Source organism: Nothoprocta perdicaria, unplaced genomic scaffold, assembly GCF_003342845.1.
Source record: "Nothoprocta perdicaria isolate Ctin4 unplaced genomic scaffold, notPer1 scaffold_28, whole genome shotgun sequence".
NCBI lineage: Eukaryota > Metazoa > Chordata > Aves > Tinamiformes > Tinamidae > Nothoprocta > Nothoprocta perdicaria.
The window spans coordinates 1623404-1640772 of NW_020455510.1; the positions used below are offsets into that span (position 1 = coordinate 1623404).

The 17369-nt window shown below is 38.9% G+C and overlaps 1 protein-coding gene across 3 annotated transcripts; it reads right to left on the reverse strand.

Moving 5' to 3' along the window:
* Positions 1-4172: 4172 nt before the first annotated feature.
* GAL (galanin and GMAP prepropeptide) lies at positions 4173-10658 on the reverse strand. Of its 3 annotated transcripts, XM_026041207.1 has the most exons (6): positions 10578-10658; positions 10022-10076; positions 9018-9089; positions 8511-8597; positions 6306-6383; positions 4173-4369 (listed from the first exon to the last, which is right to left on the reverse strand). In XM_026041207.1, the coding sequence occupies exons 1-6, from the start codon at positions 10656-10658 to the stop codon at positions 4317-4319; spliced, it is 426 nt and encodes a 141-aa protein (XP_025896992.1). In that variant the 3' UTR covers positions 4173-4316. The 3 variants fall into 3 exon arrangements, with proteins under 3 accessions (XP_025896992.1, XP_025896990.1, XP_025896989.1); XM_026041205.1 differs by lacking the exon at positions 9018-9089 and having other exon boundaries at positions 8511-8591; XM_026041204.1 differs by lacking the exon at positions 9018-9089.
* Positions 10659-17369: the final 6711 nt, after the last annotated feature.

The window sequence follows — 17369 nt, forward strand, 5'->3', positions numbered from 1 at the left end:
CAGAATTTCCCCTGAGATAGATTCTGAATGGGAGTTGTGAATGTCCCCTAGCACTCAGAAATGCTCCAGACTTGAGGGTGTTTGATCACTATAGATTCTTCACTGATTCCATCAGTTAGAAATAGCACAGATGATGGGACATACATGAACTCAATCTCAAGATCTCTGAGAAAACRTATTTGGGAGGAATGTAGTGCTTTAAAAGAAAGGACATAAAATAATTCTGCTCTATAACTCACTTTGCAAAGCTCAGAGCAGTGAGGTGCGTACTGATGCACATAAAGTTACAAGTGTCTKTCTTGATGAGATGTCAAATATTGAGCCTGACTGACATTCACACACCCAAGCCCTGAGTCTGAATAGCAGAGCAGTCTCTGAGCTGCTGCTTCCTGTGGGAGGTCAAGTTATATGTTGTCCCCAATCCATCCTTGCTCCTCACAAAATGAAGCAGCAGAACTATTGCTTACTTTAATGTACAAATGATCAATATTGCTCAAAAGGCAAAAGAACAGCTAAGTTTAAAGCTTTTGTGAACTAACTTATCCCAAGCTGCTCAGTTCTCTTAGGAAGTTAGTGTGCTGSTCAGGCAGAAAGGACCGTAGTTCCTTCTTAACTGTTGTAATGCTAAGCTTGAAAGCAGATGAATGTTGATCCTAGTATGAAGCCTTCTCTGTATGCTGAGTGCCTGTCTAATTTTTGTATGCTAATTCTTTTGCAGTCTGACCTTTACGTAAGGAGGCAGGTGGGAAAATACACATATCCTGCCAGCTGCCTAATGACTTCCTCATCTGAATAGGCTGGTTTATGTCAGCTGTGCCACTGGAAATAGCCTCTTCTACAGCAAGCTAATCTTCATTTAAAAAAGTCTCAGTGAGGTTATCTCACAAGTGGAGCACTGTATCCAAAACGTACCTTTTGGGAGAGTGAAATGTAGCATGAATTTCTGCAGAATCGTTAGCCAAAAATGGGGATTTTTAAGTCTCTTGTAAATTGGTGTGGGGTGCTATACACAGGAAGAATCTTCAATTAACTTTAAACTGTGGGTCATGTTGTAAGGGTGCTTTTGTAACTCTTTGCRCACAAATGTCCATAACGTTCTAAGAAACAGTTCAATATGGAACTTTCTGGACCAGCTTGGACCAGCAGCCTTTGATGGACTTTTCTTCCATGAATTTAGCTATTTCCTCTCAGAATGCATGAAGCCTCCAGAACACACTGTGCCTATCAGCACCCAAATTTCATAATAAAGGGAATGGAAAAGGGCGTCTCTTGGATGTGGTCTGAAACCTGTTACTTGATACTTTCATCAGGTGAGTGAAGTGAATTCCCCAGGCCCTTTCTCTGTGATGTTCCAGATTGTCACTCTCCCCTTCTTCTTTCTCTAGCTGAAGAGTCCAGTCTATTTAATCTCTCTGTGTACAGAAAGATGCTCCATGGCACTGAAGATATTCAGCCTTTTCCTATAGCTTTTCTAGCTCTATAAGACTCTTATCTGCAGTGAGGTGACCAGAACCTCAACTGGTGTCCAAGCAGGGCATGGTGGTAGAGTGATGTTTTCTGGGTTGTTTTCAACTTTTTTCATTATAATTCCTAAYATTCCATTTTGCCTTTTAACTGCCACTGTGGTTTAAGCCAAAAATTTTTACAGAGCCAGGTACAGTGAGTGTATGTTTTTTTTCCCTGAGATAATTTAAACTACTATTGCATGTAGGTAAAATGAAGGTTGTTTTTCTCCATGTGCATTACTCTCCTTGTGTGAGCATTTAATATCGTCTGCCCTTTTGTTGTTTGGTGGCTCAGAAGCAGCAAGCCTCCTGTTCACTTTTGGTTCTGAGTTTGACCACTGAATAATTTCCTGTCACTGGCAAACATTACAGCAAAGTTTGACTCGTTTTTTAGCCTTCAGCTTTTGTCCTGAATGCAGATGTGTTTGGTTTGCAGATGTGTTATGCGGAAGTGCGATGCGTTAGGCAGAAATGGGCAACTTAGTAAAATAAGAGTCTCTTTTTTTATTTTCTGCTGAAGCCTATAGTATCTTATTATCATTATTGCTCTGTTGAAACTCAAGTCTTTCAAACTATGGTGTAAAAGTCGTCTTTTATGTGATATTTGTTTGAGAGACTGATTATGGAGATATTAATCCAACCATTTGCAACTTTAGATCTGAGACATGGAGATATAAGAAATTCTTCAAATAAAAAAGCACATTAATAAAATAAGAGTATTATTGAAATTGGCATAGGGAAAAAAAACACCATTTACTGCTTTTCCTCTGATTTTAGAAAATTAAGAGCAGTGGAGGACAAAGAAATTTTAAAAAATGTATCTCTGTATTTTGGAGTGAGTTTCAATGTGATAATGTTGCTTCCTATGCACAGTTCAATGTGATATGCACTATCTTAGGCAATTAAACAGAAATGATTCTTTGTGTTTTTATAATTTATGCATATAACAGAGCAATGAAAAGATCTTGTGGGACTCCCTGCTTAGACGCTGTTGGAAATCTTCCAAGGAACTTGATCTCATGAGATTTTTCACTATGGAGAATTTTAAGCAACCATTGCATAGCAATGAGGCTGATGAAATATATCTTCCACCATGCAGGATGCATTTTAACTTTAATATGGTTGACAGTGTGCTAATAATAATAATTTAAATAATATCAGTTGTTTATTTTAATCTCAAATTCTTGTCTTACATGACAATAAAACAAAATTATGCTAAAAATAACAATATTAACCAATGGTAAGATTATATTCTCTCTTTTTTTAATCGTAGATTCGGCTGCTTTTTTTTATAGGAAGATGCCTTGTGACTGAGTGCTGCAACTGCATACKGCTTTTTAGCAATTCAGAACCAGACTCCACAGAGGTCAGTGGAAAGAATCCTCTTGGTTTTCGTAGGCTCTGGTCAGGTCTCCAACTGGAAAATCTGACTTGCTGGTGAAAGTGAGAGTCTGAAACTCCTGAATTAAATTAATCTGTGCAAGTTGCATTTCATTCTATTCTTTTAGTAAGTTTTGGAATCTCATTTGTTTCTCAGATAGAGTAGGTTCAGAAGGACTTTCAGTGTACACTTTTAGTATTACTTCTGAAAAAAAAATCAAAGAAAACTCAACAAAGCGAAACTCTCTCTGAAGCTCTTGCTTGAAAGCCCATTGAATGTGATGGGAAATGTACTCTGATAACATAGGAGATTAGATCAGAGGCTGGGTGATTATCAAAGGGACAGCACAAATTGATTGACAAGGTGAGCCTTGTGGCTTCAAATTAGCCACTAATGGCTTGGCTTCTAGAACATATTCTGCTGTGATAGAAGTGAACAACAGGTTATGTAATAGTTGTTCTGCGAAATATCCTGTTGGTCTGTGCACTCTGGTAAGCAACAGTTTGAAAGGACAGTGTTTCATTACACTATGGCTCAATGTGAGAGTCATCTAAATGTGAAGAGCATTATTAAATTTTGCAGCTTTTCAACCTTTTTCTTAATCTTTGTGCAATGTTTATTCTGTAGGGGCAGAGCATTCTGATCTTGGTGTATCAGTGCTCTTAAGTGTTTGTTTAATTTGGAAGCAGGTATCATCATTAAAGAGCACAGAACTAGTATGGTAGACATCATAGGAAGCACAGAGCTGGTGTAACTAGTCCTTTGTTTAAAAAGGTTTGTCTGAACTGGTACAGAAAAGTTAAATTTGTATCCCTTAGAGCAGAGTGACAGTCTGGGCCTGGTTTATTACAGGTGAATAATATGGAATAGAAGCATGAAAATATAAACCTAGTTCTTGTAAATGAAAACATGGACAGGAAGATTTCCATGGCTCAAAGGAATAGAGATGCATTAGCTCAGTGCCATAGAAAGACTGTCTAGCAGTGTTCAGTCATGCTCTTGTGGTGCTCAGAATCAGCCAGCCGAAGTGCTTCAGAGGTAAAACTTGCTTTATTGTACTATAGTTTCAGTAGTATAGGTACATCCTAGTCTAAATAAATTAACTTGGGTTTGGTATACTAGGTAGTGTGTGCTGTTATGTATTTAGTTATAAAATGCCAGTTAAAGGGAAACGAATCCAAATGTAGTTGCTTCTTTCTTTTATTTTATCATTACCCACAGCAAATTTTTACCAAGGCAAAATTTTACAATGCAACATCACAGAAAAAGAAATAAAGAAAAAAAAAAAGAAAAAAACAAGAAATCCTAAAGCTCTTTGCCATTTGTCAGATTATTGTAAGCAATAATTCTCATTTTTGGTCATTTGGATCTTTTGTTTAGAATTCAGTCTAAATTTACAACAAAATAAAAGTTTTTTGTTTTTTTGTCTTTCAAGATTGGTTTGTTTCTTCTGGTGAAGGTAGATTGTCAAATGCTCCCGCCTCTGCAAAGAAAAAAAAAAAAGAAAAGAAAAAAGAAAAGAAAAATCTGAGAATTAACAAATAGGTAAGTATCTGTTTAAGTATTCCATTTATCTTGCAAGTAGAAGTTTATGTCTAATTGGATTTACCATTCTGTGAATTGTGAATTTTCCAAGTGAAAATATTTTGACTAAATTTATTACATGTAGCACAGGGAAATTTGGGAATTTTTAAAACATCTCTACTATGTTAACACTAGCATTGTAGTAAAGTTTGTTTTTTTTTTCACCCTGAAAATCTGAATTTCTCATTTTGTGCAAGAGTGTGTAGCAGGTCTTGCTAATAAATATTGCTAAGTGAGACTACTATAACTTTGTATCTTTTGTTACCTGGGCATACAAAACCGTCTCAGGGAAAAGACATTTTATAGAATTTGAAAGTTTCYTTTCCACTTATCCTGAAGCTAATGGTAGCAATACAGTCTATTCTGAGTAGAAGGAGCTGTATGTCATTACTCCTAAAGAGGACACTGTCATTCTGGAGGTTACAGTGCAGCCTGCTTTGCTCCCTCGTCCCAGGAAAGAAATAGCTGGTGAAGTAGCCTCTAGGATATGTATTTTTTCTTGCCTAACTCAACAGCTCTTAGCCTGCACATCGGAGTATACAGATTGAAGCTCAGCAGGTTTCACACCCTCTCTTATTTTGCCCACATACTAACTTTGCTTTCTGAACTCACAGCAGGCTATTTCTACAGCCTGAATGTTTCTAAAGCTCTATGTGTTTGGGGCTCCTTTCTACTTATAGTGGCACAGTAACCATATAAYAACTTTCTTCTTTGCTCAGCAGTGAATATACATGATTAATCTACTTTAAATATATGTTTGAGTTTGGGACAAATATGTGTTTGGGTCCTGCAACAACCAGGACAATTTGCATATGCATGTAATACATTTTATGTGATAATTTGCATAATAAATAGGGGGGTTTAAATATTGAAGTTAATTATACCAATGTAACAGCTAGCAATTTGGTATCATTCCACAACATGAACCTTTGCTACAAAATGGCTTGTAATTATATATGAAAATAGGAATATAGTAGTTACAGATTTAGTGAGTTATMTGCTGCCTGAGTCAGAAAACCTCACTCTAACAGTTTCACTGACAATATCCTTTTCTCCCCAATATTTTCTTTGCAAGAAGTTAGTACTTTTTTGTAGACAAGAGCTTAAGAGGGCTGAAAAAGATGCAGAATCTATGGTTTGCTTTGGCTGAGTTCTTTTGACAACTTTATTCATACATTCATAACTGTGATAAAAAAAAAAAAAAGCCTCATAAGTCAGGTTACCCCTTCATGCTACAATTTTTAATTCTTATAAAATGAACTCTGAGCTCTGGTTTACAATTCGTGTCACTAATGACTCCAAAGAGAATTTAAATAGCAGCATTTTTCAGCTGTTTATTAACATGCAGCTGAATAGTTTTACAATGTTGTGTGACTTCCTTGTAGAACACACGCAGAAGGGGGAGATATTCATCATGAAAACAAATGTTTTGGACTCTCCACCAACTGTTCTCGACAGTAAACTAAGATTTTGCTTAGTATAAAACATCTTAGTAATTTATCATCTACTCTGTACTCAGACTGTATGTAGTCTGTGTTTTCAGCTTTTCTAAAAGTTGGGTCCATACAAGTAGTAGATATTATTTTTACAGTGCCCAGAGGAATCAAACAGTATTAGTAAMCTGCTGTGTTGGGTATTTATTCACCTGCACTGCATTGAAATGGAACAGACAAACTGTCTCCATGGATGCCCTTGCACATACAAACAGGTAGGAAAGCCTTGTGCTTTCAAGAAAAGTCCTCTTTCTCAATAAATTTTACACTAATAAAGACTGACAGAATCATATCTTTAGTGATTCTACTAATTGTAATCAGAATTAAAAGATATTCACTAACCTTTAAGATGCAAGTAAGTCAAAAATTCGATTACTGTGCGCACAATGTTTTCATCAGCCAGTGGTCTTCCAAGATTGCCTAGAAAATCTGTTGGTTATTATTTAATGTTGACATGATAAAGATTTAGTGTATATGCTATTGGGGTTAACTTTGTAAGCACTTGAAAAGATGATCCATTAAAAAAAAAAAAAAAAMCCACACACTTAAACCCAAAAAACAAAACTTAAAATCATTTATGGAAAATGTTGCCCTATACAAGGAGATATTCCATGGAAGAACAAAGGAACTGAAAAATACTTGTGATTCTGAAATTAAAGTTGCCCAGCTTTACGTGTTACTGCTGTGTAAAAGCTTCTTTGACACCTTAATGGTCATGCTTTAAGGCCATGTGAATAGACCACATGTAGAAGTGAGATATACCTTCTGTTTTCAGCCATCCCTTTCTGTTCTCTAGCCTAATATTGAAATAAAAGGTAGGTTTAACAAATAAGTTCAGCAACTGACAATAGTTAAAAGGTCTTTATGTAGTCTGACTTTGTTCACAGTCTATCAATTAAATGATTTGCAGTCTCAGCCACTACACCTGAGACTGACTAAAGGTTCAGTGACATATGTTACTGAACAAGAGGATGTTTAGATCTGTGGTAACAYACAGGTCAGAACAAAGTCTGACCTCTGAGGCCCAAATAAAGAATATTGATGTGGAGAACTGTAAAGGGATAGGGAAGTTTCTGGACTATATACAGAGAGTCAGAGTCTAAGAAAGGATAGGAATTTGCATTTTGATATTTTGTCTTTCACTGAGCTAACACACAAGTATATTTCTTACCTTAGTTATTTTTGTATTTTAATTCACTTTTTTTTCCTCTTAAATTTTGTTTCTGTTATGGTCAAAACTTATTACAAATTGGTAACTTTCCTAGTTTTGTTTGTAGATTTTTTTAAAAACTACTGTTCTATGTTGTCGGGAGAGCTTATAAATTCTGCAGTATTCCTTCAGAAAGAGTACAGTCCCTTGCATCAGTTCTTCTAGAGGAATAGTTTGCAAGTAGATTGCCATTAAGACTTTCTGAGAATCAGTTGAATTTAACTAACACCTGATTTTTTAATTTACACACAMAAAAAAAATCTGAATACCTTATCCAATTTTATATTCAAATTTTCTTTTGATAGAAACTACATAAGGAACTTCAGACTGAGAGCAATTTTTGCTAAAGAACAGTGCTTAAAATGGGGGAGAAGGAAATCTGTGATTTTAAGTTCTCATCCAGACAGGTTCATTCAGTGCATTTATTAATAATTGTGGACATGCAGCTGTACCTCACAGAAATAGTAAGGAATTCCTTTTGCATTTCCATAGCTTTTAACATAAAGATCACACTGACAGCTCATTTAAAGAATATGTCTACAACTGGCAAAGTGCTGCCTTGTGAGCTGTACTGTTACACCTACTGCCTTCCTTTCATATTTCTGATTGGGAAAATATTTTTATACTAGTTCTTTATTTGCTACTATTTGCTGTTAATGGAGGAATGAACATATAATAATACTTAATTTCAATTATTGCTTGCTTTAATTGGGGTGGGAACCTGACTGCTCTTTTTCAATCAGGGGATGAGCTTCATCCTGTCTCATTTTAGATATCTGCAGCAGTTTAGTTTCTTACCATCAGGAGAAAGAAACAAGTGTTCCTGGAGCTTACTAAAGGCTGTCCTGAAGTAAATGTCTAAAATAGATCCTTAAATTCAAAATATTGTGGGGGAGGGGGGTGGGGGGAAAGACCATGCAGTTTGGATGTCAGACTTCAGGTCTAGACTAGACTAGCTGCCAGTTGCCATAGTTTTTCCTATGGATCAAATCCTTTATGATCTCCCTTCTTTGCTGAAGAAAAAGGTATCACTTGAGTGTCCAGGATGAAATTAGAAATACTTTTGATTGTATATAAATAAAAAGAGAGAGAGTTCATTCAAACTTGTTACTTTAGAAGTATCATAATTACGGTACTGGGCAAGCCCTGAGTTATTTAAATTATAAGCATGTAAAAAAAGTATACCTCTTGTCCTTTTTCTTTCTTGCTTGTCTTTAGAAAGACTTGTTTTTGTGTGCAGGCATAACCTTGTATTGAGGCAGCTGAATAACTCAAAGACAGTAAGTAAATCACTACACGTAACAAATGAACTCTGCTAGCTTTCAGAGCTTCATTACCTGCTTTTATATCCTCATCAGGCTGTGTTTCACGTTTGCCAGTGAAACCATGTTTGTCATTAAATGACCTGTGGTTATCTACTGCATCTGACAAAGAAAGAGAGATCATGGTAGTTAGCTGATCCGGTAATRGAGTTTGGCCATGTGGCTTGCTTTTCATGGACTTCAAAGAACAGAACATGATGGGTGCTTTTAATGGAGTGTTGCTTATGTACAAAGTGACAAAGAAGCATTTTCTTTAATGAAAATGTCACTAAATAAAGAAAACATTTCTTCCAAAATTGGGCTTATGATTTGTATCCGTCATGACCCAGTCCTGTAATACACACTCACCCAAACTCTTACTGAATACGATGGTAGTTGTACAGAAAACGTGAGTTTGTACATTCATGCTTAATTTGGCAGGTTATTTTTTTGCTACTCTTTCCCCTGTTTTTAGAAGATGTTACCAATGAGTTTGCTTAACAGCAACTAATTTACATAAATAACCTTCAAAAACTATCTTACATTCCCCTGGTGCCTCTTCTCTCCCCCTTGCCATGGGCATTTCCTTTATCAGCAAAAGCTGATCAATACGACCTGCAACAAAGGATGAAGGATGACGCCTATTACCCCGCCTTGGGTACACGCTGCTTGGCAAGTACATTTCCCCAGAGGCTCTTTGCCAGTTCAGTCAGTTCTGCTTTGGGGCAAATATACTTACAGACATTTACAGAGCCAGTAAGCACATTTAAGACGCATTAATTTGCTTTCAAGTATCCTTAAAGGTAGTTAAAGAGAATGAAAACAGGCATATTAATGGGTAGTCACAGTCAGTATCTCGGAGACTCATCATGTATCATTGAGACTGAGGATATGCAAACACTGGTAATGAGTATTATTAAATTAGCACAAAATAATGATAAAGGAGAGAGAGGAAATGCAGCACTTAGTCGTCTCAAATGTTCTTTTATACTAGGCATTTGGGGTTCAGTCTTCATAAACCAATGTCCCAATTTTAAGCATGCATTAAATACTTTTCCACATAGTGAATTTTTAATATTTATAATATTTGATTTTGTATTTTGTTTTAATTTGTTTTACTTCTATTGAAATAAATAGAAGAAAGCCATGTAGAGGAGGCATTTTCAAATAGATTTAGTGTTGAATCTGAAAAACTTTCAATACAGTCAAATGCCATAAAATTTTGTAGCACTTCCACAGCAAAGATAGCCTCATGTGACTCAGAATTCAGAGATGAAGTTGCAAATTTGGCTAGTTAGATGTTTGCCGTGCCAGACCTGCAGAGATCTGGCTCACAGCACAGCTTGGCTTTGTAAAGGCAAGTTATTGCCTGCAGTGACTTGCTCCTCTGCAAGGCAGGTGATAAATATTTAAGCAAATACTCTCCCAAATGTCTCTCTCACAGATTTAAAGACACTGCTAGTCAGACAAAGTGGGTAGCATGCTTTAGCAAGGGGAAAAGCTTTAGGGATCTGAAATAACACACACAAAATGAGCACTTGACTTACGTGGTCCAAGCAGGTAACCAGCACTATTCAAGGTCCACCCTCTTTTTTCTTTTGCCTTAAAGAAAGAAAGGAAAAATGCGAGTAAGCGAGTGGCTGAGGGACACACGGCAGACAGGGAAGCGAGCAGCACCCACACGGGGCTCTGGGTGCAGAGGCGCCTTCCCGGGACCCTGGGGCGAGAGGAATTTGCAGAAGGGAGAGGAGCCGCTGTCGAGGTGGGTAACAGGCGGCCTCCTGCCCGCCCCGCGGAGCTGGTAGCCGGGCTGCTGCCATCCACGCGGCTCTATAGAAACGCAGCCACAGCTTGCCCTTTGGRAGCAGTAGCTTTCCCTGGCCGCAGGGCTCTCTCGGATAAAAGTCCATTCAGCCGCGGGAGGACATCCACAGAGGTCTGCTCTAAGCCCCTCCACCCCTGGGAACTAGTATTCAAAAGTCTAATAGCATTATTTGATATTGCTGCCTGCAACGCGCTTAATTAAGAGCCTGCCTGTTGCCCAGGTCGCTTCTGCAGCGGAGCCAGTGTCCCCGGGCGCCCCCGGGAGCGACGGGCACTTACGGACAGGACGAGCCCGAGCGTCTCCGAGAGGGCGGCGAGAAGGACGAGGGAGAGAAGCAGGAAGCCGGTGCCCCTCGGCATCTGGAAAGAGACGCTAGGGTGAGAGGCGCGCGGCCGGGGCCGGGGCCGGGACCGGGACCGGGACCGGGGCCGGCGCGCGGGTACCTTGAGCGGCTCCGCGGGCGCTCAGCGCATGGCCGCGGGTGCCGGGCGGCCGCCCCGCCGCTCTTTATGCGCCGCGGGGCAGCCGAGGGCCGCCCACGGCGGCCCCCCCGCTCGCCGGCTCTCCGCATTAGGAACGGCGCAAATGACAGCAACTCAATTAGAGGCGGTTGGGAGTGCGGCGCGGGCTGCGGGGAGATAAGAGCGCGCGCAATTACCCCTCATTAGGGCAGGCGAGAGCGGCTCTGGGCGGGCAGCCCGGCCTGGCACAGTCCGCAGCTTCGCCAGGGCGTCCTTGCCTCTCGGCGGGGTAAGGGGGAGTAAACTGAGCGCAGCTCCCTTCCTTGAGGCAGCTGCAGAAGCAGAGCTGAACGGGGACATGTCCCTGTGATGCTGYCTAAGGAGGTGCACAAGATTTGGGCACCACATCTGGGAACAGAGACGATATTCCCCTCTCCRTGCGAGTCAGGATCTGGTGGTCCCTTAAAGCCCCTTTGGCTCCTGCCCTCTGCTCTAACATCAGAACAAAACCGGATGAGGAAAAACTTGTTACTTTTTACTTTCTTGCAGCTTCCAAGTGTTATGAGGGAGTTATTTAGAAATCTGTCTTGTATGTTTGCTTGTTGCCCAGTATTTTGTGTCTGCAATAATTTTTTCTTTTTTCTAAAACTTTTGTCTGAGAGGGTAGATATTTAGTTCTTCCCACTGACAGAACTAGCCCCCAGTGTGCAGGYTGCACCAGTGAAGTTTCGCTGGCTCATGTAGGTTAGTTGTGGTTTCGGCGTGCAGAGGGATGAGCAGAAGAGAATTAAAAAGGCAGCAATGCCAATGTCAGCTTCTCTTTCTTTCCCCTGGCCAAATTACATTTTCTGTGCAGCAGATGAGCCCCCCAAATTCCTCTGTCAGTGTGAAACATGACAGATGTTACACAGAGTGAGCTAGATACACAGCTCCTTCCTCTGAAACCGCTTAAGCTCTTCCCTGCACACTTGGACGTGGAGTGTGTGCTTGCGACAGAGCGGGAGCAGAGGCAGCTGTTGAACAGCTCAGTGCTCTCTCCCTTTCCAGGTGCTAAAGCAGGTGAAGCTTTTACCTGAAAGCAGCATAACATTCACAATCCGGGTGAGGAACGCAGGTCCTGGGTCTTGGGGTTCTCTTTCCTACCTGCCGTTTTGTTCTTTCTGTGATAGGAGCAGTAGGGCTTTAATAATCTCCATGTCAGCAGATGCCTGATATAAAATGACTTGAATACAGTTTATTTCTTACAGTCCTCAAAAGCTAATGCACATAAATAAGAAGCATGAATTTTGTGGATTTCATTTGATATTTCATATTATATTCTGAAGGTGTTCTGTCAGCCATGACCTGATCTGTAAAATTCAGACATATTTTTTTGCAAATAACATATTTTTTTGCAAAACGTAACTTTTCCTCACCTTGTGAAAGATGCACTTGATGAAATTTCCTGACAATCTACTGTAAACTTTCAAAAAGTCCTTTTAAAAACTTGAGCCTTCTCTGTGGGGAAAAGTGCTTTCTTTGTGTTATTTGAATAAAATCACAAGAATTCTGTCAAAATGTGGATTTAAGCAGTGTTATAAAAACGTGTTAATTCTGCTGGCTTTTGCTACAGTTTGTTCTTCAATTTCCCTTAAAAAATATTTGAATCAATGTATTTAATCTGTAATTATTCTAGTTTCCCAACATAATTCTTGCTTCTTCTTGTCATATTGCAGAGCAGAATAAGCTCTTCATCTTCATTGGAGTCAGATGCAAAAGAAAGCTGCCGTGTATACTCAAAGGCTTCATCTGTCACCTGCCCATCACGCTTCTTGTCTTTAGCTTAGTGTCAATTACACAATTTTATCAGTCATTCCTGCAATTTATGTTCTCATTCCGTCAAATTTCTCTGTCAAGAATGCTATTAGTCTTTCTTGTATTCCTTAGGAATTCTAACCATCATTGCTCAGACAGAAGAATTCCAATTTAATCTGAAGCCTATTTTAGCTAGGAAAATGGCCATCTATTTGACTATACAGTTCATTTTCTTATTGAGGCAACTCTTCAACATGCTAATTCCTCCATTGATTTATATGTTGATTTTTTGGTTGGGAAGGCTTAATGCCGTTTGCACAAGCTCTTAGATTATGCCTGGTCCTTAACCACCAGCTCACTATGAAACAAACCCACAAGGAAACTCATGTAAAAGCTGCTGAAGTCGATTGTACAATAAGCACAGATAATGAAACTGTCTCTGGTGTCTTTAAATTGATACATGAGAGACTGGATSTCTGTCTGTCTGTCTGTCTGACACAAGAACACGTACTCTGTTCTCTAATTGTAAATGCATTTCATAATAATTACGTGAAAAGGAGGAAATACTTTTATTTTCCAGCCAGAGTAAATCCTTCAAAGAAATGTTTGAGGAAATGATGATATTGGTTAGACRGTCAGAGTAGTGAAATATTGGTCTCTGGAAAAAAAATTAGCTGCTTTTTTGTCACTGAAGATTTCTTTCTCAGGACCCATAAGTGATAAATCCTATCTATTTAATGGAAAAAAAAATCTTTGATACACAGGTAATCAAGTAAGAGGACCTGTTTTGTTTTGGATTAACATAGACCATTAGGAATGGCTACTTTGAATGATGTTCAGGAAAAACACTGATTAAAAGTGGATTTTGCAATATGTTTTGAAAGGCTCCCTTCACCACAAAACTTAGAGAGATAACAAAGYGGAAAAAGAGGTCTTTGCTATTTCTGTGTGACAGTCATATGTGACATCAGTATATGAGTATAGCAATGGATTAATAATATTAATAGCACATTAATATCTGCAGCTTGTACTACCAGTTTCATTCACTCTGAAACAGTTATAATATTTAAAGATCAGTGTTTTAACATGGAGATTTACCATAACTTGGTGTGGAAATCACAACTGCAAGGCAGTAGCTAAACAGAATACAGAAACTGATAAGTCTGAGTGTCCAGAACTAATGAGAAATTCAGTTGTCATAAGGCTGTGAACTGCCTCGCTGATCTAAAGTTTAAATGGTGGCAAATTAGGACAATGTCCTAGAAGTGAGAAGTTATTTTGAGTGTTTCTTTCTATCCAACAGCAGCTCTTCAAGATCTGAGTTGCAGACAACTGCTCTTTATTGAACTGAGGATCACTGAGGATCACAGAATCACGGGATCTCAGTGAAAAGAGAAGTTGAAGATGACGCTACTTGCATTTGATCCGGAGATGACATAAAGCTTCAGTCTGCAACTGTATCATTCTAAATTTAAGGTAGTTAGCTCTTTAAGTCTTCCAGAAACCTCACATGTATAGAACCTGTTGCCTCCTTAATGGAATAGAGAAAATGGTTTAAAAAAATAGTAGTAAGAGAAGGGTCATTTTCTTCATCCTTCAAAGCTTTGCTATTGTCTTCTTCCCATTTTCCCATTTTGTAATTCTCATCTAACTCACTGGCTAAAATGTGGGTAATTTTCACTGAGTTAGTCTTTTGCCCATTTTACCACCTGCAGCTCAGTATCAAATAGAACTAAATATTATAGATACCTTCTGAATGAAGGACTATTTTATCTTCTGAATTACACATGTATCAACTAATAATTTACAGTTACTATGCAATCAGTGTGCTACTAATGCTATTATTCACACTACATATATCATTACAACAAAAATGTGATAACCATACATTAAACCATCTTACAGCTTTAAAAATGATTTTTGGCTTGAGAAGCACATTAATTTTAGAGTAACTTCATATGAGAAATAAGTAGTAGTGTAAAAAGAACAAATAATAGAATAAAAGAGGAAAATTTTGGAAATAAATTGATTTACACATCAATAATATTGTGGGAAGTGATAAAAATCATTCTTCATTTCTGTGTCCTAAAGCTTTCTTAAGGAGTGTTATATGTCTGTGGGATTGATCAAGTTAGGTAACAGGTTCAAAACTAGTCCGGACATGCTGCCAGCCAGCACAGTCAAAGGAGGCTCGTATTCCAAAGAAGTCAGATAGAATAGAAGCTCTTTCATGCAGGTTTAGCCAAAGACCTGAAAAAACACCTGAGAGTCTGGAGTATTTTAAGAAATTTCATATGCTAAGGTGTCTGATTGGCATAGCAGAGGATCAGTACAGGTTGTGTGTCCTACTGCCAGCATGGGATCAAATACAGCATGCCAGCCCTTGGTGGTACCAAGGTGGTACCTTAGGGTGCCCCTAAGAGACAGCTGCTGAGGTGCTAAGCTTAAGCTTAGCTGTTACGGTGTTAAGCTGTTAAGAGCCCATGTCTACCCAAAGCAGGACACCTCTTGCTGCTCCTGCAGGATCTCAGGAGGGAACAGTGCCTACCTGCTGGTGAGAAGTGACCTGAGAGACACATGTTGTCAGCCTCCTCTCTCCTGCTGAGCAGGTTCTAATCTCACCAAAAGTTGAGCATCTGTCCTTGTTTAGAGGCATCAAGGATCTGAAATATTTTTTTCAAGCTCTTGTTTGGTGTGAAATCATACATCTATTACAAGCTACTTCTCATTTTAATTACTGTGGGTACAYATGTGAATAGCTGTTTGGGTATACTATAGGTATGTCATACCTTGCAATATCCTTTTTCTTTCCTTTAAACATCACATAAAATAATCTTTTGGTGCATTTCAGTGTTAAACAATCTGAAGATTGACTGCTTTTAAAAATACTTGCCTGCGTTACAAATAATATTAGTTCCTTATTTGAAAACAACATCATCATAACTCAATTGGAATTTCTGTAGTGGCTTTGAAAGCTCTTAGAATGTGCTTATGACTCATGATGCAAAAGGTTCCTATTATTAAATTATAGCTTTGCATTTAGATGAGAATGAAGCCAATATTGTGCAGATATTGTCATTTTCTTCATAAGATTTCATCTCTGTGTCCATGGATGAAAAAAGTCTGTCAAATATAAACAATTACCACACATTTTCTTAAATTGCATTATAGAATGGAAATTAAAATGGGTTAATCTAAACATTTCCGCAGAATCACAGAGTGGTTGAGGTTGCAAGCGACCTCTGCAGATCATCTAGTCTGTCCCCCAGCTCAGGCAGCGTCACCTACATTGCCCAGGACCATGTCCAGACAGCTCTTCAGTATCTCCAAGGCTGGATATTCCAGAGTTTGTCTGGACAACCTGTTCCACTGCTTCTCAGGAAAAAAGTTTCTCCTCACAGTCAGATCGAGTTTGCTGTGTTTCAGTTTGTGTCCTGCTCATTGCTTCTCATCCTGGTGCCGAGTACTAAAAGTGTCTGGCTCCATGCTGCTCACAGCCTCCCTTTGGATGCTCACACACATTGGTAAGTTCCTCCCAAGTCTTCTCTGCTCCAGACTGCAGAATCCCAACACATTTCTTCTCATATAAGAAATGCTCTAGTCCCTTCATCRTCTTTGTAGCCCATTGCTGGACTTCCTGCAGGAGCTGCAGGTCTCTCTAGTCCTGGGGAGCCCAGCACTGGGCACAGCAGCCCAGATGTCCCCTCACCAGGCCCAAATAGAGATGGGGGATCCCCCCCCAACACCTTGACCTGCTGCCAGCGCTGCCCCTCATGCAGCCTGGGACACCCTTGGCCTGCTTGGCCACCGGGCACGTTGCTGCCTCCTGCTCATTTTCCACCCCAGGTAGACCCCAGGATCTTCTCTGCAGAGCTGCTAACAGCTCAGCCCCCCATATTCCCTCCAAATACTAAYCCTAAATTACAAAAAGTGATTTTTTCGACTTGTGAGTAATAAAGTACTGTATCTTTTCACATATAGAAAAATAAGTTAGTGCTTTTATATCTTTTTTTTTTTAACAGAGGACAATGCTAGTTACTAGCCTTATTATTAGTCAGCTCAGACATAAAGCATATACAAAGTAATGCAATAGTGACTTACAGAATGATATTTTCATTAAGTACTTTGCACCACTACTTTTATGTTAACTTTTAAGGTATAAAATGAAGTATAAAGTATATTTTAAAGTATAAAATAATTGAGTAGAATGTTTAAAGACAGATATTCAGTTACAAAATACATTTTTATATCTTTGTTGTTAATTTTAATTTTTGTTAAGGTGCAAAGCAAAATTACCAAGATATTTTATTATCACATACCTTTCGCTATCCTGCTGCAACTACACTGAATTAGTCTCTTTCTACTTTGATAAGAAATTATCTCTTTTATAGGTAAGAATTATTATTGATAAGAAACTACCTATATTACCTGCCTCTGGGACAGAATACAAAACACCATTTTTTTTTCAGACTGTTTTCAAAATCTGCAATTGTCCTAGAAAACTCGAGGCAGAAGGGCTTGGGCTCATTTGACTTCTTGCAGGGAAGGCTGAAAGCAATTGCTAAGCAACTCTCACTCCATATTCTCCCGTATTTTCCTGTGGGAAATGGAAACAACTTTCTTCTCTTCTCTAAGTCTCTTTTCTTTATACCCTGGGGGTGGGAATACACTAGTTGAAGCTGAAGTTGATGGCCCCAGTGCCACAGAAATCCCTCCAAAACAAAACAAAATAAGCAAACAAAAAGTCCAGAAAAAAGTGACCATTTGATCTCAAGCTTAAAAGAGTTTTCTGTGGTGCAGCTTGCAAATGTGTAA

Bases quoted from the DNA above. Each gene is read 5' to 3' on its own strand.
- GAL (XM_026041207.1), bottom strand. From the start codon at position 10,658: ATGCCGAGGGGCACCGGCTTCCTGCTTCTCTCCCTCGTCCTTCTCGCC. The intron at 9,090-10,021 runs GTAAGTCAAGTG...CCTTTGTTGCAG, and splicing joins TGGTTACCTGCTTGGACCAC to GTCGTATTGATCAGCTTTTG. The intron at 4,370-6,305 runs GTTAGTGAATAT...TTTTCTTTGCAG, and splicing joins GACTTACTTGCATCTTAAAG to AGGCGGGAGCATTTGACAAT.